At 47.5% G+C, this 27,900-nt stretch overlaps 1 protein-coding gene across 1 annotated transcript; it reads left to right on the forward strand.

Annotated features, from left to right (window-relative positions):
* Positions 1-14,030: 14,030 nt before the first annotated feature.
* Positions 14,031-17,889, forward strand: Egr1 (early growth response 1). Its single transcript, XM_047556772.1, has 2 exons — positions 14,031-14,648; positions 15,316-17,889. The coding sequence occupies exons 1-2, from the start codon at positions 14,339-14,341 to the stop codon at positions 16,638-16,640; spliced, it is 1,635 nt and encodes a 544-aa protein (XP_047412728.1). The 5' UTR covers positions 14,031-14,338; the 3' UTR covers positions 16,641-17,889.
* Positions 17,890-27,900: the final 10,011 nt, after the last annotated feature.

Consider the following 27,900-nt stretch of genomic DNA (forward strand, 5'->3'; position numbering starts at 1 on the left):
TTTCAAGCTGGGGGAAAAAACAGTTTAAACCAAAATTTCTAAGATAGTAAGTAGATCAACATTGTAAACTTAAATTCTAAACACTGGTTTTAAACAAATCAGTGCTTTTCCCTCACCCTTTACACAGCACTGAGAAATTTCAAATACAAATTGTAGAAACTAGGATATGAATTTTTTAAGAAAATCTTGCTAAAAATAATTATGAAAATGTTTTTTAGAAATTTAAGATGGGGGCCAGGCATGGTGGTACACATCTATAATCCCAGCGGCTTGGGAGCCTGAGGCAGGAGGATCGTGACTTCAAAGCCAGCTTCAGCAAAGCTGAGGCACTAAGCAACTCAAGAGACCCTGTCTCTAAATAAATACAAAATAGGACTGGAAATGTGGCTCAGTGGTGCCTGAGTTCAATCCCTGGTACACACCCCCCTGAAAAAAGAAATTTAAGATGGGGCTGGGGTTGGAGCTCAGTGGTAGAGAGTTTGCCTAGCATGTGGGTTCAACTCTCAAAACCACACGTAAATAAAATAAAAGTCCGTTGAGAAATTAAAAAAAAAAAAATATATATATATATATATATATATATATATATACACACATATAAAGAAATTGATGTAAAATACAATTGCTCTGTGTTGTTCTTACCCGACCCAGTACACAGGTGGGAAGGACTCCCAGTGAGAAGCAGGGCCCAGCTTGAAGGGGGCCAGGGGTGGGTAGGAAAGGAAAAGGCCAGACTGTGAACTCAGTAGCACTGATCTCCAGGAAAGCGATGCCCTTGAGTTGGTTCTGTCTGGGAAAATGGTTTTGATTTTCAAGATACAGCCAGGTATCTAAGTGGACCCAGCCTCTCAGAGTTGTCTTGTCATTCAGAATCCTACCCCAAGACTCCAGTAGATCCTCTGGTATCCCACAGAAAGTGCCAGGTGTAAGCTCTAGAGATAAAGACCCCAGTGAAGCCCCAAGGGGGAGAGAATAGGACATGGGATCTGCTGGGTAAGGCTGGAATATGTAGTCACAGGGCCTAGAAGGGTCAAAAATATTGGAGGGGGTTGAGGGAAGAGGCAGAGAAAAGGAAGCTAAAATGGGTTGTGGAAGAACCAGCCCCTTTGATCTTGGTGACAAACAGGACACTTGTGGGCTGGACTAGTGTCTAAGGCATGCTTGGTGTAGCACCAGGAAAGGGGGTGGGGGGTAGAGCCCTGAACTGCTGGGCTAGGCTGGAAGAGAAAAGAAGGGAGGCTGCAGGGAATGGGAAACACAGCTGGCTGATCAGGAGAGCCTGGAAGGCCAAACTCCAGGAGAAAGGAAAGAATGGCAGAGGCTATGACTGAAGAGAAATTAACAAAGGAAAACAACTTAGAGGAAGAGAGGGCAAAGAGAAATAACAGCTCAGCCTGTGGTAGGAAAATGGAGAAAACAGACCATGGGGTGGGACAGAGGCCAGGTTCCCCAAGTATGGCAAAATATCCCTACATAAGTATTTCTCTAGTATAACAGGGCATGTCCACCTACCACACCTGAGCCAGGCTACCAAGAACCTCCTGGGAAGTCATAGTGGGGGTAGGTCCCTTGTGTCTTTCCTGGATTCCTCCAAGAAACCAACTCTCTGAAGGCCATTTCTTTCACCATTGACCCCTGAGCAATTTGGTCTCTTTTTTCTATTCAAAAGGAGAGGAAGGTGCCAGGGTAGAACTCAGGGATAGATTCATTCTAGAAAGATCCCCATAGAGTAAGATTGTATAGTCCCATGCTAGTAGTTACCATATGGCCAGGAAAACAGGTTAAGCTCTCTACCTAAATCTCATTAGCTACTTCTATCTCTCTCTCACACACACACTTGCTCACACTCAGGTACATGTTTGTACCCACAATGACAGGTGGCTAAGGAGGTCACAGCCAAATTCTGTATTGCCAGGCTCTTGAGGCACATCTGAGTTTCCTTGTGTCAAAAGGAACATTTCCAAGCTCATTAGGTTTGTTGCCATGGAAACATTCAGGCTTCCAGAACTCTGGGAGTAGGGCCTGCCCCCAACTGTGCAGGGGAGGAGAAGATCGCTGGAGGGTGACAAAAAGAATGTATGGAAAGGCTCCTGGGAGGAGGCTGGCTGATGAGACACATCTGGGTCACCTAGACCCCTCATTCCCTTGGACCACCTGTCCTCTCCCCTCTGCCTCAATAGATCTCTCCAGGAGTAGATCTCTCCAGGCCAAGAGTGGAAAAGAGATGTCAGAACAAAGATTTAGAGCCAGGTGGAGGCTACTAGATCACTTCCTGGGTCACCAGGGGTCTTTGAGAAGTATTAGCTTTGGGATGGGGGCTGAGGCTCTGGTCTAGCACTGTGTCCGTACCTAGGCCTTCGCAGGGACATTAGACAGTCCTCCAGACCTGAGGTCCCAAGCTTAGGATTGCCTCAGGCCTGGAGCCACTTCAGCAGGCTCCTCCTCCCCACACCCAGAGAACCTGTTTAAAATGGGATTTCCAGGCCGTGACGTCAGAGGAAAGCCAGAAGCTCCATCCAGCTTATGCCAGCTCTCACTTGATTAGCAAAGCAGAAGCCAGGCTCCGCCTGGAAGGAGGCGGGCAGACAGAGAAGGGAGGGGTTTGTGGGCTCTGGGTCACGGTCACCCTATCTGTGGCATCCTGAATGATAGGGACAAACTGATTCCAGGTCAAAAGCCCCCGCTGACTTCCCCATTACCTTAAATTTCAGCCAGTGCATCATCTTCCTCCCAAATTCCCCCATTTTTTCCCTCTGTGCTGGGTCACGCCTGTCAGGAGAAGGACACCTCAAGTTCTTAGAGCTGGACAGCAGCTTCCATTTGGGTCCTGCCCGTCCCACCAGTAGGCTGGAGGTAGCGATGGCGAGGGCTGACTGCAAGGAAGGAAAAGGCCACTAGATGGAGCTGCTTCCTCCCATTGTGGGATTCCGCGACGGTAGAGGACAGCCCTCTCCTGGAGTCAGTTGCTCAAGACTGGTGAACAGTGTCTCCTACTCCTTGCATGGAGTGTGAGGCTGATGAAAAGTTTATCTTTGCGGGTGAACGGCTGTGGATTCTCAAGCAATCTCTGCTTATGTCCAGCCTGTGTGCACACCTGCCAACGCCCGGCCAGAGGTGGTCAGACCTAGAAAGCACCCCCTTGAGGCCAGGGTCAGACACCTTCCCTGGAGCCGGGAAATTGCCAGGCTGACACTGGAAGAACCTACAGACCAAGAATTCTAACCTGGGCTTCTGATATGGTGTCTAGAGAGGCTGATGGAACTATTTAATGATTGGGAGGGAAGAGGGGTCCAAGTGGGGGTTCCGTCCAGAGGGAGGGAAGCTCACACAGCTGCAGTGTTCCCTGGACATGGCCACAATGGCCACTTGAGGCCTGCTTCAGGTTCCCCTGCCTCCTACCCTTTCCCTTATTTTCATCCAGAGTACTGTGGAGTAGGAAGAGAACACTAAGTCCCCAAGCCCTGGAAACCCCAAGTATTTTTGTAGGGTCTGAGGGTGGGGCTCCTCAATGACCTACCTTTCCCTGACCTCTTTCCCAAACTGACCCCACCAGCCCTGTATCCCTGATTAATTACATTGTCTTTCTGTCCCAGCCAGATAAGTGATCAATAAATAATGCTGCTTGAAATATTGATGGGGAGTTTTACACCAGCATCCCTAACCTGCATCTATCATTTGGAAACTTGAGTGCTGACAGGGAAACGCATGGCTCCCCAGACAGTTCGTTCCTGTCCCTACAATACAGGGTCTTTTTTGCCAAGATTTCCACCCAATCTCATCTCAGTCATAATCATGATTCTGTCCCCACCAACTAAGAGGAAGAGACCTCAGAGATCAACTCAGTCAGCCCCCTGGGAAGGATGTGGTAAGCTAAAGCAAGCAGAGACACTTCCTGACCCCTTGGTTCCCATGATGTGATCCAGATGCCATTTCCTCTGTTCCATGTCCATCTTGAGAGCTTGTTTGGAGGTTCTAGCAGGGGAGCACACCTACTCGTATACCCTTGACCTAAGAATGGTCCTCCTCTATCGGGGAAGGTCGTCCTCTTCGACCGAGTGCGCAGCTTCAGGAGGGATGCACATGGAGCAGTGAGGGAGGAAGGGGACACCCGCCTAGCCAGCCAGATCAGCCGAATCAACCCTGGCGATCAATGGGGTGACAGATGTCGCAGCCAGATCGCCCTCACATCCTCCATGTCCATCTTGGACCTACCAGATCCAGCTTTCTAAGTGACCAACTCAGTTGACTGCAGCCCCCTAGGACCCACATGTACTCTTTGGAGTCTAAGCAGAAGGCGCTCATATGCCTCCAGACTTCTCTGGCCCAGGTCACTTCCATCTGGTTTGTTCTCCAGGAAGAGGGGGGAGATGGAAGGAGGGAGAGGAGGAGGCAATAAAAGTTCTGGAGTCAGCTTAGCAGTAGGAGCTCCTGAATCTGCAGAAGCCACACCCACCCAAAAATCTTTGTAGGCACACCCTTGTTCTCCTACTTCAGCAGGTCAGCTCCTGAAAGCAGTGCAAGTCTCACTCAGATACACCTGCCAACCCAACACCAGGCTGTCAGATGCCCACTTCCAAGCATCTGCCACACCGGTCCTTCCCACTGACCGCACCCACCATCCTATTTGGTTATTGCCTGTTTTCAAGTCTAATTCCCCCATCAGACTGAAAGCCCCGCATAGGCAATGGGCCCAGCTAGTTCACCACCATTTCTCTAACATCTAGGATGACACACAATAAGCACTCAGCACATTTTCATGGAATGTTTGAATGATGTCCCTGCAGCATTCTCTCATGCCTGGAAAAACAACCTTCAAAGCTCAGCTCCCTCTGCTGAGTTGCTTGTCTGCACCTGAAGATGAATGTCTGATACACAGAAGCTGCCCTTGCTCTGATTTCCCCAGCAGGTGCCCACGCGCTTGCTCTCCTTTTCCTTCTCTCACACACAGATGGGAGTCAGCTTTCCAGCCACATTGAGTTCTCACTTTAATTCAAATGCTAAATTGGGAAGAAGAGCGGCTTCACACTCCCAATTTAGACTAGGAGAGAAAAAGTGAGACAGCCTGGATGTTGCCAGGGTAAGGAAAAGGCTAGGTTTAGGGCTGGGAGATGGCGGCAAACCTACCCAAAATTCCAAAGTAAACCATGAATCCCCCCCACCGCTCTTAAAAATAAACCATCCAGAATTCCGACCCCAGGGGGATCTAGAAAGACAATTTCCTATACCAGAGCAGCCATTGGGCATTTCCTCAGGATGGCATTGAAGGGAAGCTGGGGAGGGACGCATCATCTAGCCAAGTATGATGACATGCACCTGTAGTCCCTGCTACTTGGGAGCCTTGAGGTAGAAGGATCACTTGAGCTCAGGAATTCAAAACCAACATAGTGGCCAACGTAGTGAGACACTAAAAAAATATATATATAGTCATGTGAGGTGGTACCTGCCTGTTATCCCAGCAACTTGGGAGGCTGAGGCAAGAGTATCACAAATTCCAAAGCAGCTTCAGCAACTTCATACCCCAGTACTCCTCCAACAAATATATATATATATATATATATATATATATATATATATATATATCTCCAGGAAGAGACTTGCTGCTGCATGTCTGGTTGCTGGTATTAGAAAACTACAAAATTCTGCTAAATCTGATTTTAATAGCCCTCTCCATAGTTATAGATTATTGCCTCTAGATGATGAATTAAAACTCTTGAGTCTACAGATACTTACACACCAATGTTTTCAGCAGCATTATGCGCAATAGCCAAAAGGTGGAAATTACTATTTGTTCATCAACAGAAGGATAAATACACAAAATATGGTATATATGTATCTTGGAATATTATTCAGTCTTAAAAAGCAATGAAATTTTGATAAATGCTATAATACGGATGAACCATGTGAATATTTATGTATAATTCAATGTATAATTTAGTGGTATTAAATTCTCTCTTTCTTTTTACACACACACACACACAAATATAGCATTCTACCACTGAGCTACCCCAGTCCAAAAATAAATATTAATTAAGGAATCAAATTTAAATTTAAAAGACACTATGTCCAATGTCGGCTTTAAGACACTGTCATCCAGCCATGGTGGCCCTCTATGCAACTGAACTACAGGGAAACCGGATCCTCTAAGTTCCAAAGACCCCCTCCATTTGCCTGCTGTAGGAACAGAAGTCCTGCCTCTGCTCAGAGTAAAGCAGACATAGACCACTCCACAGATGTCCTAGGGACAGCAGCGAACTCTCCCTTCTACTGCTGCTTGTCGGTGCGATCATCTGGACAGAAGCTCTTCATCCTGGTGCAAGCTGCCAGCTTCCTCTCCACACACTTATTCTGATTTTGCCTTAAAACAGTATTCCTATATGGAAGAACTGATAAGAGGTTGAATGGAGAAGGAAAAGAGAGCCCCTTCCATTTAATCCAGCCTCCCAACCATCCTGTTGTTGCTGTACCAAGAGAAATGGATGGTCCTTTGGGCTAAGCTGCCTGTCAGCGAATTTAGTAATCAATTTTTCTGTGTCTTTCAGTCTCTGAGTGAGAGGCCCCTGTGGGAGTCCCTGTGATAACTGGTACTGATGCATCCTGAACTCTGACCTGGTGGTCTGCTGGTCTCGCCATCTGCCCTTCCCCACCCAGCCTCACTTGATTATTGTAAAATTACACATTGAGTCTCTGGTTTGTTTTTTTTTTTTGTTTTTTTTTTTTTTTTTTTTTTTTGTGGTGCTGGGGATCAAACCCAGGGCCCTGTGCTTATAAGACAAGCACTTTACCAACTGAGCTATCTCCCCAGCCCTACCTTGAGTCTCTGATTGCCTGGGAAGCATCTCAGTAGTTGGAAGCTGGATTAGGAGCTTCCACTCATTGTGCATCATCTATGAGAGCACAAGTCACATGGGTGTCATTACTTCTCTGCCACCCCTATTAGGCTGTGAGAGAAGATGTACACCTGTAATTCCAGCAGCTGGGGAGGCTGAGGCAGGAGGATCAAAGTTCAAAGCCAGTCTCAGCAACTTAGTAAGGCCCTAAGCAACTTGGAGAGACCCAGTCTCAAAATAAAAAATAAAACAGACTGGGGATGTGGTTCAGTGGTTAAGCACCCTGGGTACAAACCCTATTACCAAAAGAGAGAGAGAGAGAGAGAGAGAGAGAGAGAGAGAGAGAGAGAGAGAGAGAAAGACCCTCCTTAGCAGAATTGATTTTTTTCATACTTTTATTTTTTTAATTTATTTTTATGTGGTGCTGAGGATCAAACCCAGTGCCTCATGCATGCTAGGCAAGTGCTCTACCACTGAGCTACAACTGCAGTCCCAGAAATGATGTTAAATGAATAAATAGAAAATCTGTTCACTTGTCTGTTTCCCCTCTTGACTTGACTTGAGATCTTTGCCAAGTGAAAAATTTGCCTGATTCATTAGGGAACCCCAGAAAACAGTTCTTGGTACAAGCTGGGGTTCAAACAGAGGATTCTGAAGTCAGACTGTCTGAATTGTCTACTGTTGATCTATACCTGCTCTCTTTGAGCATGTTTCCTCTCAATGAAATGAAAATGAGAATAGTCCCTTCCTTATAAGCAATTGTGAAGACAAAAACCTGTCTGAGCATTTAGCACAGAGCTTGTCACATAGTAAATGGATGCTGGGGTGGAGGCGGGCAAGGTGAATGCATCCAGAGATTAAGGAAAACCAGAGGAAAAAAACATCATTGATACTATTAGTTTTCCCAGGATCCTGTGGTTTGTTAGGGTGGGGATGGGTGAGGCCCACAACAGGGTAATCCCAGAGGCTGCCGGTCTCCTCCCACCCACCCCCTCCTGCCAGGTCTGCAGAGTCCAAGCTCACCCACCAAGAAGCTGAGCAGCTTCAGCACTGGGTGGTGGTGAGGGGCCAGAAATAACTGCCGTTGCTATTCCTGCCTTTCTGGGCTGGATGGAAATGCTGTCTTTCTAATCTAAAGGCTGCTCTCGACTTCCTGCACATCAGTGGGCTCTTATGTAATGCTCCCCTCCCTCTCCTGCCCAGCGAGCTTCCAGAGATTTCTGCAACCAGCTGGCTTTGTTGCACACTCAGCTGGGGGTAGGGGGAGCAAAGAAGCCACCACAGGCTGGATTGTACTCTGATCCCATGATCCTGCCAGCCTCAGACCTAGGAGAGGGGCTACCCAGCATAGGGTAGAAGGACTGACATCCAAGGACAGCAGCCTCTTTCTCAATCTGCAAGGCACCCTCAGACAGAGGAGACCCAGACAGTCTTACCTAGTATTCAGACCCTTCTATCCAACCCTCCTCCCCTTACAGGCCCCCTTGAGGACAGACTGTGCTGCCCCCCACCCCAAGTTATTACATTTTAGGCCTAACCTAACTCTCTTTGGTATATCGCCCCTGAGGACTTAACTCAAATAACCAAATCTTCCATGGTCTCTTCTCTATGGCCCTGGATCCTGTCTGCGGTATTCCAGGCACCTCCTTTATCTGTTTGCTTTTTTTTTTGTGTGTGTGTGTGTGTCTGTCTGGTTCTGGGACGGAACCCAAGACCTCACACATGCTAGGCGAGTGCTTTACCACTGAAGTCCACCCCAGTCCCTTAGGCACCCTCCTTAGCAGCCTTCGGATCCATTTGCCTGTCCCTCTCAGGCCTCAGCACCACTCTGCATGGTCCTTGCTGCCTATCCTAGGACTCAGGGATGTCCTCCGGTATTCATAATCAGGATAGAGGAGATGTCTTCATGCGTCAACATGCTGGGATGAGTCTCTCATCTCCCCTGTTTCCCCATGGCCCCCATCCCTTCCACCCTCTCAATGCAGCTTCTGTCCTGCTCCATGTCTGGCTTCCAGGTTTTTTCTCACCACTCAAGGCCCTCCCTGGGTAGGACGCAGAGCTGCCCCTAGACCCATTCAAGGCTAAGCCCCCCATGTTTCCGGTGGAGCTCATCAGCCATCGGAAAGTGTGACAGGCAATCCAGATAGAACCCAAAAGAGAGTCATTTCCTGAACCCTAGGACAGCCACAATGGTGGCAAACCACAGCAAGCAGCACTTGTGGGTGCTGACGTAGCACAGCACTGGGAGGAGGAAGCAGCAATGGAAAAAGGGACTGTTTTCCTCTGAAAGCTATACCTGCTAAACCCTGGGTGGGGTGTCTGAAACAAGGTGGCTGCACTGGCTTTCTCCTGGAGCCTCAGCTGCCTTGGGCAAGCCCATTCTCTCACTTCTACCTTCTCCTCCTCTCTAGTCTGCAGACCTTTCAGAGCCTCCCTCTCACAGGGCTCCTTGCACCAGTCACCTGACCAGCAAGTTCTGAGAACCCTAGGTCATCCCTTAGCATCCCTTGAGGCCCAGTAGGCCCTCAGAGCAGGGTGCAGGAGTGGCTAAGAGCCTTCCTTACCTCCAACATGGTTTCCAGTTGTTCCATCTGGATTGTTGGGCACAAGTTGGGTACTGACAAGCCCAAGCCAAGATTTGGTCCCTTGAGAGGGGCCAATTCTTTTTAGTATGTCTCCTCCCCTCTCCCACTGACTCAATCACAACAAGTATAAGTGTGCCATTGACCAAAAAGCAGATTAGAGTGGGAATGACTCAGAGGCCCCTAGCACTGGCTGAGAAGCCAGGTCAGTAGCATAAACCTCTCCAGGGGGCAACTTTCAGGTAGTTCTTCTCACTGACTGCCCCTCCACAGAGAGCTACAGCCTGGGCAGTGTGCAGGGCGATAAGCTCAGCTCCTCTCACTGTTCCCAGCAGAAGCTGTGTTGCAGGGGCTCTGCCAAAGAGCTGGACAGAGATAAGAAAGTCCCCTTCCATGTATGAACCTCAAGGGTAAAACAGGAAAGAGTGAGGGTAGAGGGGTAAAGTTTAAGCCTAGACATTCTCACTATCCACACCTTCTTAAGGTCCAGACTGATCATGGCCCAAATTATTTCTCTTCTGGGGTCTTTGCAAGGCTACTGTCTACCTGGCCTCCTCCAAGATGCCTTCCCTCACCTCCCTAGTATATAAGTAACACTTATTATAATATGGAATTATTCTTTTATTTTGCATAACTATTTATTTCTATCTATTCCATTGAATGGTAGTTTCCACAAGAGCAAAGACTCCTTAAGACTTAGCACTGAATGGGATTGGGATATAGCTCACTAGTAGAGTACTCGCCTAAATGCTCCAGGCCCTGGGTTTGACCCCCAGCACTGCAAAAAACAACATAAAGAATGAGTTTTATTTAACCTTACCTTCTGCTACTTTCCAGTTGAAACCCTCTACTCCAGCCTGTTCTCCCACTGTACAGCCCATTTTCCCCAAATAGCCCTCCTGACCACTCCACCCCTAAGCCTGACCTGAAACAACTTCTCATTTCCCCACCACAAAGATCGGTCCATCTCATGTTCTTTCTCCTCCAAAATCTCTTTGACTCTGCTCTTCTTCTAGACCTCTGGACTCTTTTCCTCCTTTTATCCCTTATGTCTCAGTACCACCAACGTTTGGTGGTTAACAGAGCTCTTTCTTCCTATTCTTAATTTTCTTGTAACATATAATCCAAGCTCCCTTCTACCCAAGTGTAAACTTAGGTCAGGGACATAAATCATAGGACTTATTCCCAGATCTTGCCAATAGTAACTCCTCAGAGAAGCTTTTGGTTGTTGTTATTAAAGGGTACATTAATTGGAATCTGAGTTGGGTGCAGTGGCACACACCTATAATCTAAGCAATTCAGGAGGCTGAGGCAGGAGGATCATAAGTTCAAAGCCAACCTCAGCAACTTAGCAAGGCCCTCAGCAACTTGGTTGTGAGACCCTGTCTCAAAATAAAAATTTTAAAAAGGTCTGGCTCAGTGTTTAAGCATCTCTGAGTTTAATCCCTGATACAACAACAACAACAAAAAGGAAGCTGCTGGACTACAAGTAACAGAAACCAAACTGAGGCTGTTTATTTTGTTAAATAAAAAAGGAAATCATTGACTTGCATAACTAAAAAGCATAGGCCACATGCAGGCATTTACTCTCATGCATATCTCTATTCTCTGACTTCCTCTGGATTGGCTTCATTCTCAGGCAGGTTTTCCAGTCCAGAAAGAAAGATGCACTCCAGGCTTACGTTCCATTGGCTGAGTACCACCAAAGAAAGAGAATTCTTTCCCAAGAGTCCAGAAGTGATTCTCATTGCCCTGGTTGGGTCATGTGCCCACTGTGACTCAATCTATGAAGAAGGAGATGAAATTCTCCTAGAATGAAGCATCCTCGATGGATGGCCAGACCTGGATTACATACTTACTCCTAGATTTTGAGTGTGCTCATCTTTTCCAAACCACAAGAATTGGGGTGGTTCCCAAAGGAACTTGCTGGCTGCAAAGTAATTACCAACAGAAGGTGGGTGATGTTGGGCATGGAAAACAAAAGATGTAGACTAAGGATTTCTGATGTCCAGCTTTAGCAAGAACCTGAAGATATCTCAGGTCAGCTTGCACATTAGAATCATTAGGGAACTGGTTTTCCCTAGCATGGGGAGGACGAAGTTCTCTGTGCAGCTCACCAGAGATAGTACAAGGATCTTAGGCCCAGGTGTTTGCTTAGTGTTGTCACAGATTCAGGAAGATTGTGATTCTGTTGGTTTTTGTTTTCCAGAGTTTGACTGGAGGTTGAAATATTCTGCTCTAGGATAGGATGTTCTGTAATAAGAATTTAGATTTACTCTTAGACACAATACCCTGTGTCAGGACTGGAATGATTTTTCCAATCTTCACAACTTTTCAGAAAAGAATCACTGGGGTTTTCTTGGAGGCTCGGGATGCATGGGTGAATCGTGGGTGATGCTGTGGGTCCGATGCTCCTGAAAATAACAATAGCCACGGTTTATTGAATGCCAACTGCTAGGCAGGCACTGGATTCTGGGATTTAACAGATGGCAGCCCATGTAAATTTAAGTCTTCACAATAATCCATTCTTGTGAATATCATCAATATTAATCCCATTTTACATTTGAAGAGACTAAGACAAAATGCTTGACCGGTGTAACCCACTATAGAGTGATAAAATGGGCATGTAGATATGGGGACAATCTAACACTCTGACCTGGCCTTCCTGCCCTACAACAGAAGGTAGACAAGGGGAGTAGGCCCCTCTCCATACCCTAGCTCTTAGGACCAGGAGTTCAAATACAAGAATCTTGGTTCATTGCGGGATTCTGTAAGTTGATTTTTTTTATGAAAATGAGGCGGGGGTGGGGGCAGCGCAGATGATAGATTCAAGAAGGTTGAAGCCCAAGAGAGTCTGTCTCTGTCACAGGCGCGCGCGTGCACATTTAAACCCTCTGTCTCCGAAATTCCTGAGGCTGCTCCGGCTCATAAAGACCCTGACCCACCCCGCTTCCCTCCAATGCCAACACCCTCGCTCTACACACGCATGATCTGCTTTCTTTTTCAATTAAAACGCCACCTCTCCCGAATTCAGAGCTAAAGCAGGAGCCTTCTCTTCCCAGAATCCTTGTTCCCCTTGGGAGCCCATTGGACTGTGTTGTGGGGGCGGGGAGGGCTTCCCTGTTTACGTCTTGCTCCCTGCCGACCTGCGGAAATCGCTTCCCCAACACTCCCCTCCCCCGCGCCCTTGGCCTGGCTCGAGGAGGGAAGTGTTATCCCGGAGTCTGGGCGCTCTGGCAGTGGCGGCCTCCCCAGGGACTGCAGGGAGAGCCCAGGCAGTGGCGCCTGCTCAGTTCGCGCTCACTGCGTCTAAGGCTCCCCCGTCCTGGCTCCGCGCCCAGCACAGCAGCCGCGAGGGCAAGCGAGGAGGCGGCGGAAGAGCCCTCTCGGCCAGGGGCCGGGTGAAGGAGCTGGCAAGCGGACCTCTAGGGGGCAGCACCAAGCCGCTAAGCACGTCCTCTCTTCGCGCTAAGTCTGGGGTCCCCAGGCAGCCCTTAGGGAAGCCCTTTTTCAGAATCCTGCAGGGTCTGCCCCGATTCCACCAGGATTGGATAAAGGTAGGAAAAGTGTCCATCCATCACAAGAATCGTTAGCTCCTCGTAGGAATAGGATTCAGGAATGTCCTAGGGCAATCGACTTCCTCTATCCTGCCACCCAAAGGTGGGCTCTTTCCCAGCAGGGTCCAGGGAGCAGTCGTAGGTTCTGGGTGGGGCATAGGGGACCCCAGACACCTACAGCCCCAGAAAATTGGCAGGTAGCGGGGAAGAAGACTGCTACGCAGTGTCCCAAGAACCATGTGGGCATAAAAATTTCCTAGCCTCAGTTTCCCCAGCGACTCCTGGAAAGTCACCATGCCATTGGTCGAGACCCGGGGTCAAGGCCCCGCCTATCCTGGGCGGCCTCTGTCCCAGCCGGCCCAGCCGCTCCTCCCCTCAGCTCCTGGTTCTCTCCCACGGTCCCTGAGGTGGGCGGGCGGGCAGTGGATGACGGCTACAGAACCCCGGCCCAACTCGCCCTCGCCTTCGCTTGGTGTCCGGGTTTCCCCAGCCCAGCTCACGCCCGGGGGCCGTCTGAACAGCCGCGCGCCCAGAGCTACCCGCCCCGCGCCTTCCCCGCCCGGGCGTCCCTGGCTCCTGCGCGTTGGGTCTCCAGGCTTGGAACTAGGAGGAGGGAGGGAGCGCGGGAACAACAAGGAGCGACCCGGAAACGCCAAATAAGGAGCAGGAAGGATCCCCCGCCGGAACAGCCCTTATTTGGGCAGCGCCTTATTTGGAGTGGCCCGATATGGCCCGGCAGCTTCCGGCTCTGGGAGGAGGGAAGAAGGAGGAGGGAAGGGGCGGGGGCAACGTCGGGAACTCCGAAGCTCTAGGGTCCGGGAGGCGCAAACTTGCGGCTCGAGCACTATATTTCCCCGAAGCCTGGGCCCTCGAGATGAGAAAGCGGGCGCGGGACCCGGGGTGCGGGATGTAGGTGTCCACCGCTCTTGGATGGGGGCTTCACGTCACTCCGGGTCCTCCCCGCCGGTCCTGCCATATTAGGGCTTCCTGCTTCCCATATATGGCCATGTACGTCACGACGGAGGCGGATCCGTACTGTTCCAGACCCTTCAAATAGAGGCGGATTCGGGGAGTCGCGAGAGATCCCAGCGCGCAGAACTTGGGGAGCCGCCGCCGCCATCCGCTATCCGCCGCCGCCAGCTTCCGCCGCCGCCGCCGCAGGACCGGCCCCTGCCCCAGCCTCCGCAGCAGCGCCGCGTCCCCACCAGCCCGCGGCGAAGGCGAACCTGGGGATCCCACTTGCGCTCTCCCTAGTGTACCCCACACCCCGCATGTGACCCGATCAGTTCCCCGCAAGTGTGTCCCCCCGCGGCTCCATCCCCGGGCTGCGCCCACCGGCCCCAACACCTGCTCTCCAGCCCGCTTGTTCGGGATGGCCGCGGCCAAGGCCGAGATGCAGCTGATGTCCCCGCTGCAGATCTCCGACCCGTTCGGCTCCTTTCCTCACTCGCCCACCATGGACAACTACCCCAAGCTGGAGGAGATGATGCTGTTGAGCAACGGGGCACCTCAGTTCCTCGGTGCCGCCGGGGCCCCAGAGGGCAATGGCAGTAACAACAGCAGCAGCAGCAGCAGCGGCGGGGGCGGTGGAGGTGGAGGGGGCGGCAGCAACAGCAGCAGCAGCAGCGCCTTCAACCCTCAGGGGGAGCCGGGCGAGCAACCCTATGAGCACCTGACCGCAGGTAAGCAGTGGCCTAGCCAACGATGAGCCCCCTTGTCTACCATCCTAACGGCCAATCCTTCACCGCGGGAGTGCTCCCGTACCACAGGGATGCAACCGGGGTTTCCCTTCCATTCGCGCATCTCCAGGGGCATGTGTTAGAAGGGTGCCTGGAGACAACCCCCACCCTCGACCCTAGCCGTGCGCCGAAGACCGAGCTTTTTGGATGGAGAGCTCTAGAGCTGCGTGGGTGGGTGGAGAGGGGGAGGGCTTGTTTTGATGAGCAGTGCTGGGCCCCCATCCCCCTCCAGAAAGGCTTGCCTTGCCTACTGCCTGTCCCCAAGGAAGGGCCGAGATCCGTGGCCTGGGATGTCCCGGCAGCCCAGGGTAGGGGGCGCGCACTAGCCATGGCTGTGGAGGTGCTGGCGGGAATCCCTCACCCGCGCGGCCGCTGCTGCGGAGCGCTAGGAGCTGCAGTGGAGGGGGATTCTCCGTATTTGCGTCAGCTGTTGAAATGGGCTCTGCCACTGGAGCAGGTCCAGGAACATTGCAATCTGCTGCTATCAATTATTAACCAGCTCAGGAGTCAATGGTAGCTTGTCGACCTCTTGCCTGGCAGCTCAGTCCTCCTTGTTCTCCAGTGATTGTTCTCCAGTAACCAGGCCTCTCGCCTTTCTCTCCCCTACCAGAGTCTTTTCCTGACATCTCTCTGAATAATGAGAAGGTGATGGTGGAGACAAGTTATCCCAGCCAAACAACTCGGCTGCCCCCCATCACCTACACTGGCCGCTTCTCTCTGGAGCCTGCACCTAATAGTGGCAACACCTTGTGGCCTGAGCCCCTCTTCAGTCTAGTCAGTGGCCTGGTGAGCATGACCAACCCTCCGGCCTCTTCATCTTCAGCACCATCTCCAGCGGCCTCCTCCTCCTCTGCCTCCCAGAGCCCACCCCTCAGCTGCACAGTGCCATCCAATGACAGCAGTCCCATTTACTCAGCGGCACCCACCTTCCCCACGCCCAACACTGACATTTTCCCTGAGCCACAAGGCCAGGCCTTTCCAGGCTCTGCAGGCACAGCGCTTCAGTACCCGCCTCCTGCCTACCCTGCTGCCAAGGGTGGCTTCCAGGTTCCCATGATCCCTGACTACCTGTTTCCACAGCAGCAAGGAGACCTGGGCCTGGGCACCCCAGATCAGAAGCCCTTTCAGGGCCTAGAGAGCCGTACTCAGCAGCCTTCACTTACTCCACTGTCTACTATAAAGGCTTTTGCCACTCAATCGGGCTCCCAGGACCTGAAGGCCCTCAATACCACCTACCAGTCCCAGCTCATCAAACCAAGCCGCATGCGCAAGTACCCCAACCGGCCCAGCAAGACGCCCCCCCACGAACGCCCTTATGCCTGCCCAGTGGAGTCTTGTGATCGCAGGTTCTCCCGTTCCGACGAGCTCACTCGCCACATCCGCATCCACACAGGCCAGAAGCCCTTCCAGTGTCGCATTTGCATGCGCAACTTCAGCCGCAGTGACCATCTTACCACTCACATTCGCACCCACACAGGCGAGAAGCCCTTTGCCTGTGACATCTGTGGGAGAAAGTTTGCCAGGAGTGATGAACGCAAGAGGCATACCAAGATCCACTTGCGGCAGAAGGACAAGAAAGCAGACAAAAGTGTTGTGGCCTCTTCCGCCACTTCCTCCCTTTCTTCCTACTCATCCCCAGTTGCTACCTCTTACCCGTCCCCTGTCACTACCTCTTACCCATCTCCGGCCACCACCTCATACCCATCCCCAGTGCCCACCTCCTACTCCTCTCCTGGCTCCTCTACCTATCCATCCCCTGTGCACAGTGGCTTCCCCTCACCCTCTGTGGCCACCACCTTTGCCTCAGTTCCCCCTGCATTCCCCACCCAGGTCAGCAGCTTCCCTTCATCGGCTGTCACCAACTCCTTCAGCGCCTCCACAGGTCTTTCAGACATGACGGCAACCTTTTCTCCCAGGACAATTGAAATTTGCTGAAGGGAAAAGGAAAACAAAGGGAAAAGGGAGAAAAAGAAACACAAGAGACTTAAAGGACAGTAGGAGGAGATGGTTGAAAGAGGGGGAGTCCTCCTAGATGGAGGTTCTCAGAGCCAAGTCCTCCCCCTCTGCCCAGAGTGGAAGGTCTGTTGGCCAACAATCCTTTCTTCCCACTTCCCCTTCTTCCCCAAGTCCTCTTCCCTTTGACTTCAGCTGCCTGAAACAGCCATGTCCAAGTTCTTAACCTCTATCCAAAGAACTTGATTTGCATGGATATTGGATAAATCATTTCAGTATCATCTCCATCATATGCCTGACCCCTTGCTCCCTTCAATGCTAGAAAATTGAGTTGGCAAAATGGGGTTTGGGCCCCTTAGAGCCCTGCCCTGTACCCTTGTACAGTGTCTGTGCCATGGATTTTGTTTTTCTTGGGGTACTCTTGATGTGACGATAATTTGCATATTCTATTGTATTTGGAGTTAGATCCTCACTTGGGGGGGGGGAAGAAAAGCCAAGCAAACCAATGGTGATCCTCTATTTTGTGATGATGCTGTGACAATAAGTTTGGAGCTTTTTTTGAAACAGCAGTCCTAGGTATTAATCAGAGCATGTGTCAGAGTGTTGTTCCGTTAACCTTTTTGTAAATATTGCTTGACTGTACTCTCACATGTGGCAAAATATTGTTTGGTTTTTCTTCTTTCTTTCTTTCTTTCTTTCTTTCTTTCTTTTTTTTTTTTTTTTTTTTTTTTTTAAAGTTTTTTTCCCGTCCTCTTGGTTTAAAAAGTTTCACGTCTTGGTGCCTTTTGTGTGATGCGCCTTGCCGATGGCTTGACATGTGCAATTGTGAGGGACATGCTCACCTCTAGCCTTAAGGGGGGCAGGGAGTGCTGATTTGGGGGAGGCTTTGGGAGCAAAATAAGAAAGAGGGCTGAGCTGAGCCTTGGTTCTCCAGAATGTAAGAAAACAATCTAAAACAAAATCTGAACTCTCAAAAGTCTATTTTTTTAACTGAAAATGTAAATTTATACATATATTCAGGAGTTGGAATGTTGTAGTTACCTACTGAGTAGGCGGCAATTTTTGTATGTTATGAACATGCAGTTCATTATTTTGTGGTTTTATTTTACTCTGTACTTGTGTTTGCTTAAACAAAGTGACTGTTTGGCTTATAAACACATTGAATGCGCTTTATTGCCCATGGGATATGTGGTGTATATCCTTCAGAAAAATTAAAAGGAAATAAAGTAGACTTGAGTGGGTATGTTTCCTGGGCTGAGGGAAGGGCTCTGTATTCTTAGTGAGAGGTCTGAGGTTTTCTTAAGATTCTGAATCATGTCCACTGTGTCCCTGGAGTAAATCTGGAGTGAATTTTTTTTTTCTTTCTTCTTTCTTTCCTCCTCCTCCTCCTCCTTCATCATCATCATCTTTTTTTTTTTTTTAAGTACTAGAAATTGAACCCAGGTGTATTCTTCTGAGTCATCTCCCCAGCCCTCTTAAATTTTTGTTTTGAGACAGAGTCTTGCTAAGTTACTAAGACTGACCTTGAATTTAGTATCCTCCTGTGCCAGCTTTTGGAGCTGCTGGGATTACAGGCTTATGCCACAGTACCAAGTCTGAAGTGAATTCTTAATGAGGACTGAGTCTGGGTCTCTCTCTGTGGTGCTGAGGATTGAACCCACGTCTCATGCATGCCAAGCAAGATCTCCTGTTCTTGATGCGGGTCCTGTTCTCCCTCAATCTGATGGGCTGCCACTTAGATTTAATTTAGTTAGTTAAAGCTAAAGAAGGCCAGAGTTGGGCATGGGACATGTAGCCAGAGGCATTGCTACTCCTCTGGTATCAGATGTGTGGCCAGTGCCACATTCCACCTCTACCCAGGGTTTAGAAAATCTGTTCTTGGGAATCCCTACCATATGCAGTTGGGGGAGATAAGAGGTGGGTACAGGGTTTTGGTAAATAGTAATAAAGCTAGGATTAACTCCTCTCTCCCCTTCTCCATGTCCCCAGCAACTTGAGGGCATCGAAGAAGCTTAGTAGAGGCCAATTCTCAAGCCAACAATCCTTCCAGGAAGAAATTCTTACCACTTGCCAGCTGGAACTGCCATCCTTGGCAGCTTCCTGGGAAACAGGGCAGAGTGGGCAGAAGGCTAGCCTGGTATCTAAAGTTCCCATCCAGGCCAAGTCTGTCCCCATAGTGCAGGCATACAGTGCTAGGTTCTTTGGGTTCCAGCCCCTAAGGGCCCCCTGGAGCAATCCTGTGGGTATGTGAGCATTTGGCTACTCTGTGAGAGGCCTTAACCTGGCCATGACAGGCAGAGCAAGAACAGTTCCTATTACAGGAATACAGATTTTTGGTTGGAGAGACAGATTTAAGCCAAAAATTAGGACATGATGTTATGTTATACAATATGGGTAAGCATGGGTCTTTGAAGGCACAAAAAAGGGCACCCAACCCACCCAGGGTCTTAGGAAAGGTGGAAAAGTAAAGTTGAGAAGCCTGAATGAAAGTCAACATAATTGCCTTGGTTGTTGTGGAGGCAGAGAGGACATTGGCTGGGTTTTTTGTTTGTTTGGGGTACCAGGGATTGAACTTAGGGGCACTTGACCTCTGAGCCACATCCCCAGCCCTATTTTGTATTTTATTTAGAGACAAGGTCTCACTGTGTTGCTTAGTGCCTCGCTTTTGATGAGGCTGGTTTTGAACTCATGATCCTCCTGTCTCAGCTTCCTGAGCCTCTGGGATTACAAGTGTGTGCCACTTCTCCCAGCCAGGCTAAATTTTTAATCCGGGAGTATGGAGGACATGGAGTACTGAGCTACCTTGAGCCTTGATATCTGAGTCTTTTGTGGATTGGTCATATATACCCATCAATTGGGCAGATGGTGCAATAGATTTGATGTCCTGGAATTGCCAAACCTTGGCTCTCCTCCCAACCTCTGACCCCTGGAATCAGAGTGACAAAGAAGTATCCCTTCTGCCTCGTATAGTTATCAGGCCCTGAGTGAAATCAAGGTCAATCCATTCCATCCCTTCTCTCACTCTGGGTTCCTCAGGTTCTCAATCCACACCTCTGGGAGCCAGGGGAAGTTCAGTAGCCCTTTGGTATTAGCCCCATTCTTTCTCCTGCCCTCTAGCTCTCTCCAGCCAACACTGTTGGTCTCTCTGCTCTTTCCTATTACCCCTAGCTTCTCAGCCTGGAGCAGAGGGAACCAGGTACTTTCTCTACACAAAGGCACATTCCTGCAAGCCTTTAGGTGAAATTGTCAGGTCCAGATGGGACATTTGTCTTGGCACACCTCTTCTCAGTCCCGCCTACCTGTCCTCACTCGTGGCTCAGGAACACAAGTCTGTACCTGTCACACATTCTTATGAGTTTCTCACTCCAGACTCCCAAGAAACAAAGACCAGCAAGAGTAATATGTGAAAAAACAATCTAAGAGATTGTTCCTTTGAGCCAGAGTCTCATAAATTACAGGGCATCAGGATAGGAATCCCAGGCCCAGTTCCCACACATCCCACCAATACCTTACATCTGGCAGAGTCCTGATAAAAGGTCATTCTGACACTAGCTACTTTTTTTTTTTTTTTTTTTTTTTGTACTAGGGATTAAACCCAGGGGTACTTAACCACTGAGCCACATCCCTAGCCTTTTTTATTTTTTACTTTGAGACAGGGTCTCACTGAATTGCAGAGGCTGGCAACTTAGCAATTTTCCTGCAATTCTCCTGCCTTAGCCTCCTGAGCTGCTGGAATTACAGACATATGCCACCAAGCCCAGCTGCTAGCTACTTTTGTGTGGGTGTGTGTGTGGTGCCAGAGATTGAGTGCCTCACACATGCTAGGCAAGTGTTCTACCACTGCTACATCCCCAGCCTTATTTTATATTATTTTATTTTGAGGCAGGGTCTTGCTAAATTGCAGAGGCCTATCTCACACTCAGAATCCTCCTGCCTCAGCCTCCCAAAGAGCACCTAGTGCCAGACATTTTTATTAGCCCTGTTTCCAGGGTTTTCTTTAGGTTCAGAGAGTCCAAACTCAAGTTCCTTCACATGACTGAAATACGGAATGACTCAAAAAACTGCCCCAGCCAGGCATGGTGGCACATACCTGTAATCTCAGCATTTTGGGAGGCTGAGGCAGGAGGATAACAAGTTTGAGGTCAGTCTCAGCAATTTAGCAAGGTCTTAAGTGATTTAGCAAGACCCTGTCTCAAATACAAAATAAAAAGAACTGGGGATGTAGCTCAGTGGTAAAGCACCCCTGGGTTCAATCCCCAAAATTAAAAAAAAAATTTTAAAAATTGCCTACTAGACCTGTAGTATAGTGAATATATTGACTGATGTAAAAATAACAAAAATGTGGGACTGAGGATGTAGTTCAGTTGTAAAGTATTTAGCATGCAGGAAGTCCTAGGCTTGATTCTAGCACCCCAAAGTGTTGTAGAAGTGTTTTGGGTTTTGTTTGTTTGGTACTGGGGATTGAACCCAGGGGCAAGCTACCACTGAGCAACATCCCCAGCCCTTCTTACTTTTTTTTTTAATTTATTTTTATTGTAAACAAATGGGATACATGTTGTTTGTTTGTACATGGAGTAACAGCATACCATTTGTGTAATCATACATTTACATAGGGTAATGATATTTGATTTATTCTGTTATTTTTTCCTTCCCCCCACCCCTCCCACCCCTCTTTTCCCTCTATACAGTCCCTCCTTCCTCCATTCTTGCCCCCCTCCCACCCCCCATTATGTGTCATCATCCACTTATCAGTGAGATCATTCGTCTTTTGGATTTTTGAGATTGGCTTATCTCACTTAGCGTGATATTCTCCAAATTCATCCATTTGCCTGCAAATGCCATAATTTTATTATTATTTATAGCTGAGTAATATTCCATTGTATATATATACCACAGTAGTTTCTTTATCCATTCATCAATTGAAGGACATCTAGGTTGGTTCCACAATCTGGTTATTGTGAATTGAGCAGCTATGAACATTGATGTGGCTGTATCTCTGTAGTATGCTGATTTTTAAGTCCTTTGGGTATAGGTTGAGGAGTGGGATAGCTAGGTCAAATGGTGGGTCCATTCCAAGTTTTCTAAGGAATCTCCACACTGCTTTCCAGAGTCCTTACTTTTTACCTTGAGTCATGACCTCACTCAGGTTGTCCTTGAACTTGGTGTCCTCTTGCCTCAGTCTCCAGAGTCACCAGGATTTCAGGTATGTACCAAGTGCCAGCAAAAGTGTTGATTTTAACTCCTTGAAGGGAAATCTGAAACTAAAGGCACAGGATAAAAACCTTTCATCATCATAAACATTGAGGTTTTGGAGGGACCTAGAGAATGTTGAACAATTGATTGCTACCTAGGGACATTCTCTAGGACTTCAAGAATGTGGGAAGGATGGAGAGAAGTAGAGGGGAGGGAGGGAAGGGGAAAACTTGACCAGCTAAAGACGAGTTTAAGTCTGAAGTAAAAGAACCCGGCCCTAAGAACCCTTGACCCTTCCCTTTGTCCTACTACCTGAGAGATACTCTTTTAGCTTGGTTTCAGGAATGTTCAATCTCAACCATTTTGAAAGGTTCTAAGCACTCTGCAAGGCAGAACTTAGCCTGGTGGTTACGTGTTTGGAGTGTGCTTCATCAAACCTCCCCCAACTCACAGCCCCTGCCCCACCAGAAAGAAATGGAGCCGGGTATGGTACTACAGGTTCAGAAGTATTCCCTGCCAGGTCCCCCTTCCTCCATCCCAGCTGTTTTCACAGCTTCATGCCACACTTAGTGTGGTTTGTGAGAGGAAAATATTGGACCTGGTGAGGTCCCAGTGTCCTAGGGGAAATGAGGATAAGTCTAAAAGAATCGGTTGTCAAGTAAATAAGATTTCAACATTTTACCCAGAAATCTGTGGGTGCTAATAAGATTTTTGCACCCAATTAGCAAATCTAGCCCACTGCTTCAGCAATTTTTCTTCCCCAGTCTTCCTTTTTCCCATTGCTGGGATCTAGGAGATCCTTTTGTGGCTAAGCCTACTAAGCCTACTTGAGATGATCTCTTAGGTTGAGATGGTAGGTCAGCTCCTCAGATTCAATAATTTTATGTCATTTACCTTTGCGGGGAACTCTCTCCACAAGCCCATTCTCCCCAACACTAAGGGTTTTAAAAATTATTACAATTTCAGCTGGGCACAGTGATACATGTACACCTGTAATCCCAGCGGCTTTGTAGGCTGAGGCAAGAGGATCGAAAGTTCAAAGCCAGCCTCAGCAACTTAGTGAGGCCCTCAGCAATTTAGGGAGACTCTGTCTCAAAAAAAAAAAAAAAAAAAGGTGGGGGAGGTGGGACTGGGGCTGTAGCACCACTAAAACAATGAAAAAACAAATAAAGGCATGCTGTCCATCTATAACTACAAAAACTTTTTAAATTGAAAAAAAAAAAAAAAGCCGGGGATGTGGGGGATGAGGCTCAGTGGTTAAACATCCCTGGGTTCAGTCTCTGGTACCAAAAAAAAAAAAAAAAAAAAGAAAAAGAAAAAGAAAAGAAAAGAAAAAAAAGGAAGAAAAAAATAAAATTTCATTGAGGTAGAATTGATACAACAAAGTATAAATATGAAGCGTACAATTTGGGACTGGAGTGTGTGGCTTAGTGGTAGAGTACTTGCCTAGCATGTTCCAGGCCCTGAATTCTGTCCCCAGCAAGGGAAAAAAAAACACACCAAAAACCAAAAACAAAAACAAAAAAACAAATTCAATTTGACGAGTCTTGACATATATGTACATAAGGGAAACTATCATCACAATTAAGATAGTGAACACATCTATCATGTCCCAAAGTTTCCCTCTGTCCCTGGTAATCTTTCCTTCCTCCTGTCCATAGGCAATCACTGCCACTTAACTGCTTTCTGTTGTTATATATCAGTTTTCCTTGTAGATTGGACTATTCATTTTAGTCTGGTTTCTTTCACTTAGTATCATTTTTTAAATTTATTTTACTTTTTAGCAACCTACCACTAAGCAATATGTCCAGTTTGCATCTTTATTTTGAGAGTCATTGATACTGTGTGTCTTAATCTCTCAATCCTTTTTATTGCTGAATAGTGTTCCAGTGTATGGCTATACCACGCTTTGTTCATCCTTCCACCTACGGATGGACATTTGTATTGATTCCCTCTGGGGCTATTACGAAGAAAGTTGTTGTGAAAATTTGAGTACAAGTGTTTGTGTGAATGTGTCCCCATTTACTCTGAAGTGTTCCTCAAACTTTCTGGCTCCTTCTTCCCACAACAACCCTATTTACTCACCTCTTTGGTTCATGAAGCAATAATCACCCATCTCCCCTCACGATCACTGTCAGGGCCCAGCCTGCTTCTTTTAATCTTCCCTCAAGTAAACAGAGCCAATCCCTTCATCATTTTTATTGCTCTATTCCAAACTCTCTCCTGTTTGTTTATATCCTTCTGGTAATGAGATGTCTAGGCTAAGCAAGGCATATCATATATTGATTCAACTTGGCAAGTATACATAAGTTTTGGGCGATACTTTTCCAAGGAGGAAAGGTATGTGGCAAAGGGTGAGCTAGAAACTGATAAGACACTCCTCTTTCAAAAAGGAAGGGGTGAAGGACCAGATGATAGGGGAGTTGCCCCAGCAGACCAGTCCTGAGAGGTTGTCTGGATACTTTGTCTTTATTGCTCTCTCCTGGGGCTGTTCCCCAGTAGGATTTCTGGAACTCTAGACACATTCACCCACTAGCTATCACAGACACTACCATATTTCCACTTCTCAGTCCTGGGAGGACACCTCTCCTCAATGGGCACTGTGGGGCCACCTGAGAATATAAAGGGCAGCTGAGGCTAGAGCAGAGGTCTGAGCCTGGGTTCCTAGCACCAATAAACTGGCACTTGATGATCAGCTAGCGTGTGTTGGGGTTGAATAGAGAGACAATGGCTTCACCTACTTAAAAAAATTATCCTGAGCTGGGCATCGTGGTTCATGCCTTCAGTTACATCTACTTGGGAGTCTGACGAAGGTGGATTGTCAAGTTCAAGGCCAACTTGGGCAATTTAGGCGAGATCCTGTCTCAAATTAAAATAAATAAAAAGGGTCAGGGATGTAACTCAGTGGTGAAGTGCCCCTAGGTTCAAATGCCAGTACTGGGAGCAGGGTGGGAGTGGGGAAGCACTTTGATGAAACTCTCACATGCTGGTAAAGGGAGAATGAATTGGGTCCTGATTCATTTTGGGGGTTCCTGGGGATAGAAACCAGGGCCTCATGCATGCCAGGCAAGCACTCGACCACTGAGCTACAAGGGGCCAGTTTTCCTGAGGGCAATTCAACAGCATATGCCAAGAGCCTTATAAAAGTCTGTGCCCTCTCTCCTAGCAATTCTGCCAGGACTGCAGTTTATCACAATATTATTTGTAATGGAGAAAAAATGACAATAGCATACATGTCCAATGGGTGATGTCTAAAATAAATTGTTACATCATCTGATAAACTAAGAGGCAGCCATTATAAATCATGTTTTGAAAAAAACTGTTGACCTGAAAAAGACTCACAATATAATTCTAAGTAATTAAGGTAGAACATAAAATGTTACATGGCATTATTCCAGTTTTATAAAATACATATGCATATAACATACACCAGATGTTAATGGTTTTTAGATCTAGGCAGTGGGATTGCAAATAATTTTAATTTTATTTCTTTTATTTTTCTGTCTTTTCCAAATGAGCAGGTGTTTTGTCATTAGAAAAAAAAAATCATTCTGTTTAAGGAAGAAAAACAAAAGTAGATTAGTTAAGCAACTAATCATTTTCTAGAATCTAGTGTCATGTGGGGTCTTTATGAAGGTCTTCTGATGAGGTATGTTCTTCCCCTGCAAGTATCTGCCCCGTCAATAGCCTCACACAGTGGCTCACACCCATAATCCTAGTGGTTCTGGAGGCTGAGGCAGGAGGATCACATGTTCAAAGTCAGCCTCAGCAATTTAGCAAGGTCCTGAGAAACTTAGTGAGACTCTGTCTCAAAATAAAAAATAATAAGGGCTGGGGATGTGGCTCAGTGGTTGAGCACCGCTGGGTTCAACCCCTTGTACTAATAATAGTAATAATAATGTGTTAAAAGAAAGTGCTAAGGGACCGGGGATGTAGCTCAGTAGTAGAGCACTTACCTAGCATGTATGAGGTACCAAGTTCATTCCCCATGTACCCCAAAACCAGAAAGCAAGAAAGAAGAGCAATTTAGTGAGACCCTGTCTCAAAATAAAGAATAAAAAAGACAAGGGATATAGCTCAGTGATAAAGTGCCCTGGGTTCAACCCCCAGTACCAAAACAAACAAACAAGCAAATAAATAAATATCAGGAAGTATTGTTATTAGTTCATGGGGCTCCCTCAACTATTTATTTTATTATGTATTTGTTTGTTTATTGGGATGGAGGGTCTTGCTATGTTATCCAGGTTGGCTTGAATTTCCGGGCTCAAGCACTCCACCTGCCTCAGCTGGGACAAGTGTACACACACCCAACTTCCTCAACTATTTCGTAGCAAACAGGTAAGATCTTGTCTGTTACTTAATTCACTTTCCATCCCATTTCCAACATACAACTCACACATATGATTAGACTCAAAGCTTTTCTCTTAAATTTCTTTTTCTTTTCTTAGGTGTAGTAGTGCCAACCTGTAATCTGTTATTTAGGTGGCTGATGGGAGAATCAAAAATTCAAGGCCAGGGGGCTGGGGTTGGGCTCAGTGGTAGAGCGCTCACCTAGCATGCCTGAGGCCCTGGGTTTGATCCTCAGCACCACACAAAAATAAAAAAAATAAATAAAAAATAAAGTTATTGTGTCTACCTACAACTAAAAAGAAAATATAAAAAAAAAAAATCAAGGCCAGCCTGGGCACTTTGGCAAGACCCTATTTCAAAATTAAAAACAAAAAATTTTAAAGTGGTGTCACCAGGTATGGTGGCACATGACTGTAATTGCAGGGACTCAGGAGGATCCCAAGTTCAAGGCCAGCAACTTAATGAGAGCCTAAGCAACTTAGTGAGACTCTGTCTCAAAATTTAAAAAATGAAAAGGGCTGATGTGGTTCAGTGGTTAAGCATCCCCGGGTTCAATTTTCAGTACTACTACTACTACTAATAATAATAATAATTAATATTTTTCTCTGTTCAACTTGTTTCTGAGTTGATGTCAGCCTTTTTGGTGATTCTTGGGTTTGACTGTTTGCTTTGTTGTTCCCCAATTTAGTGAGCATCCTTAGGAAGAAAGAGCCAAAGTCTGGGTAACTTTCTTGGGACCACACTCAGTACTGGGCCATCCAGAGTCTATGTTGCTCTTTCAGCCACTCATGGCCAGGTGTGATGGCGCATGCCTGCCATCCCAGTGGCTCAGGAGGCTGAGGCAGGAGGATCACAAGTTCAGAGCCAGCCTCAGCAACTTAGCAAGGGCCTAAGCAACAAAGCAAGACCCTGTCTCTAAATAAAATATAAAAAAGGGCTGGGGATGTGGCTCAGTGGTTAAGCGTCCCTGGTTTCAATCATCTTCAGTACCAAAAACAACAACAAAAGATTTGTCCAGAATTTACTAAATACCTACTTTATGTCAGGCACTGAGCACAGGAAGATAAACAAGATAAACAATGTGGAGCAGACAGAATTGGGTGGGGGGAGATTTGGAAATAAATAATTACCAGACAGTGTGATATATTAGAGGTGTGTACAGGGCAGGGAGTGACTAATTCTGTGCAGGAGGAGAGATGTAGGAACAGGGTGGAGAAGGAAGATTGGGAGTTCACAGGAGGATTCGAAGGCAGAGCAAACTGCAAAGCATGAAGGCAAGGAGGTGTGAAAGGGCCCCGATGCTCAGGTATTCAGGAATGGTGAATTAATAGCAATGTGGCCAGGAAACAAGGAGAGGAGGAGCAGGGAATAGCTGGAAAGACAGGTTAGGGCCAGATTTGGAAGGACCTCCATGATAGTCCAATGGGTTGTATTTTTCCGGAAGGCACTTGGGAACAGGTAGACAACTTAGTTTGACTGTGTTTCTGGGTATGTGAAAGGCTGCGTAATTCCTCCTTCTCAGGAGTGTCCTGGTGCCCCGACTCCACTTCTGATCCAGCGATTGCAATAAAAACAATAATTTAGACTGATCACTTCAGATTCTATGCATGCTTTTTATATTTAGTTTGTAATAAAGTATGAGCAAACCAGGCATGGTGCATATTTGTAATCCCAACTACTTGGGAGGTTGAGGAGGGCA

This window comes from Sciurus carolinensis, chromosome 6 (genome assembly GCF_902686445.1).
Source record: "Sciurus carolinensis chromosome 6, mSciCar1.2, whole genome shotgun sequence".
NCBI classification, from domain to species: Eukaryota; Metazoa; Chordata; class Mammalia; order Rodentia; family Sciuridae; genus Sciurus; species Sciurus carolinensis.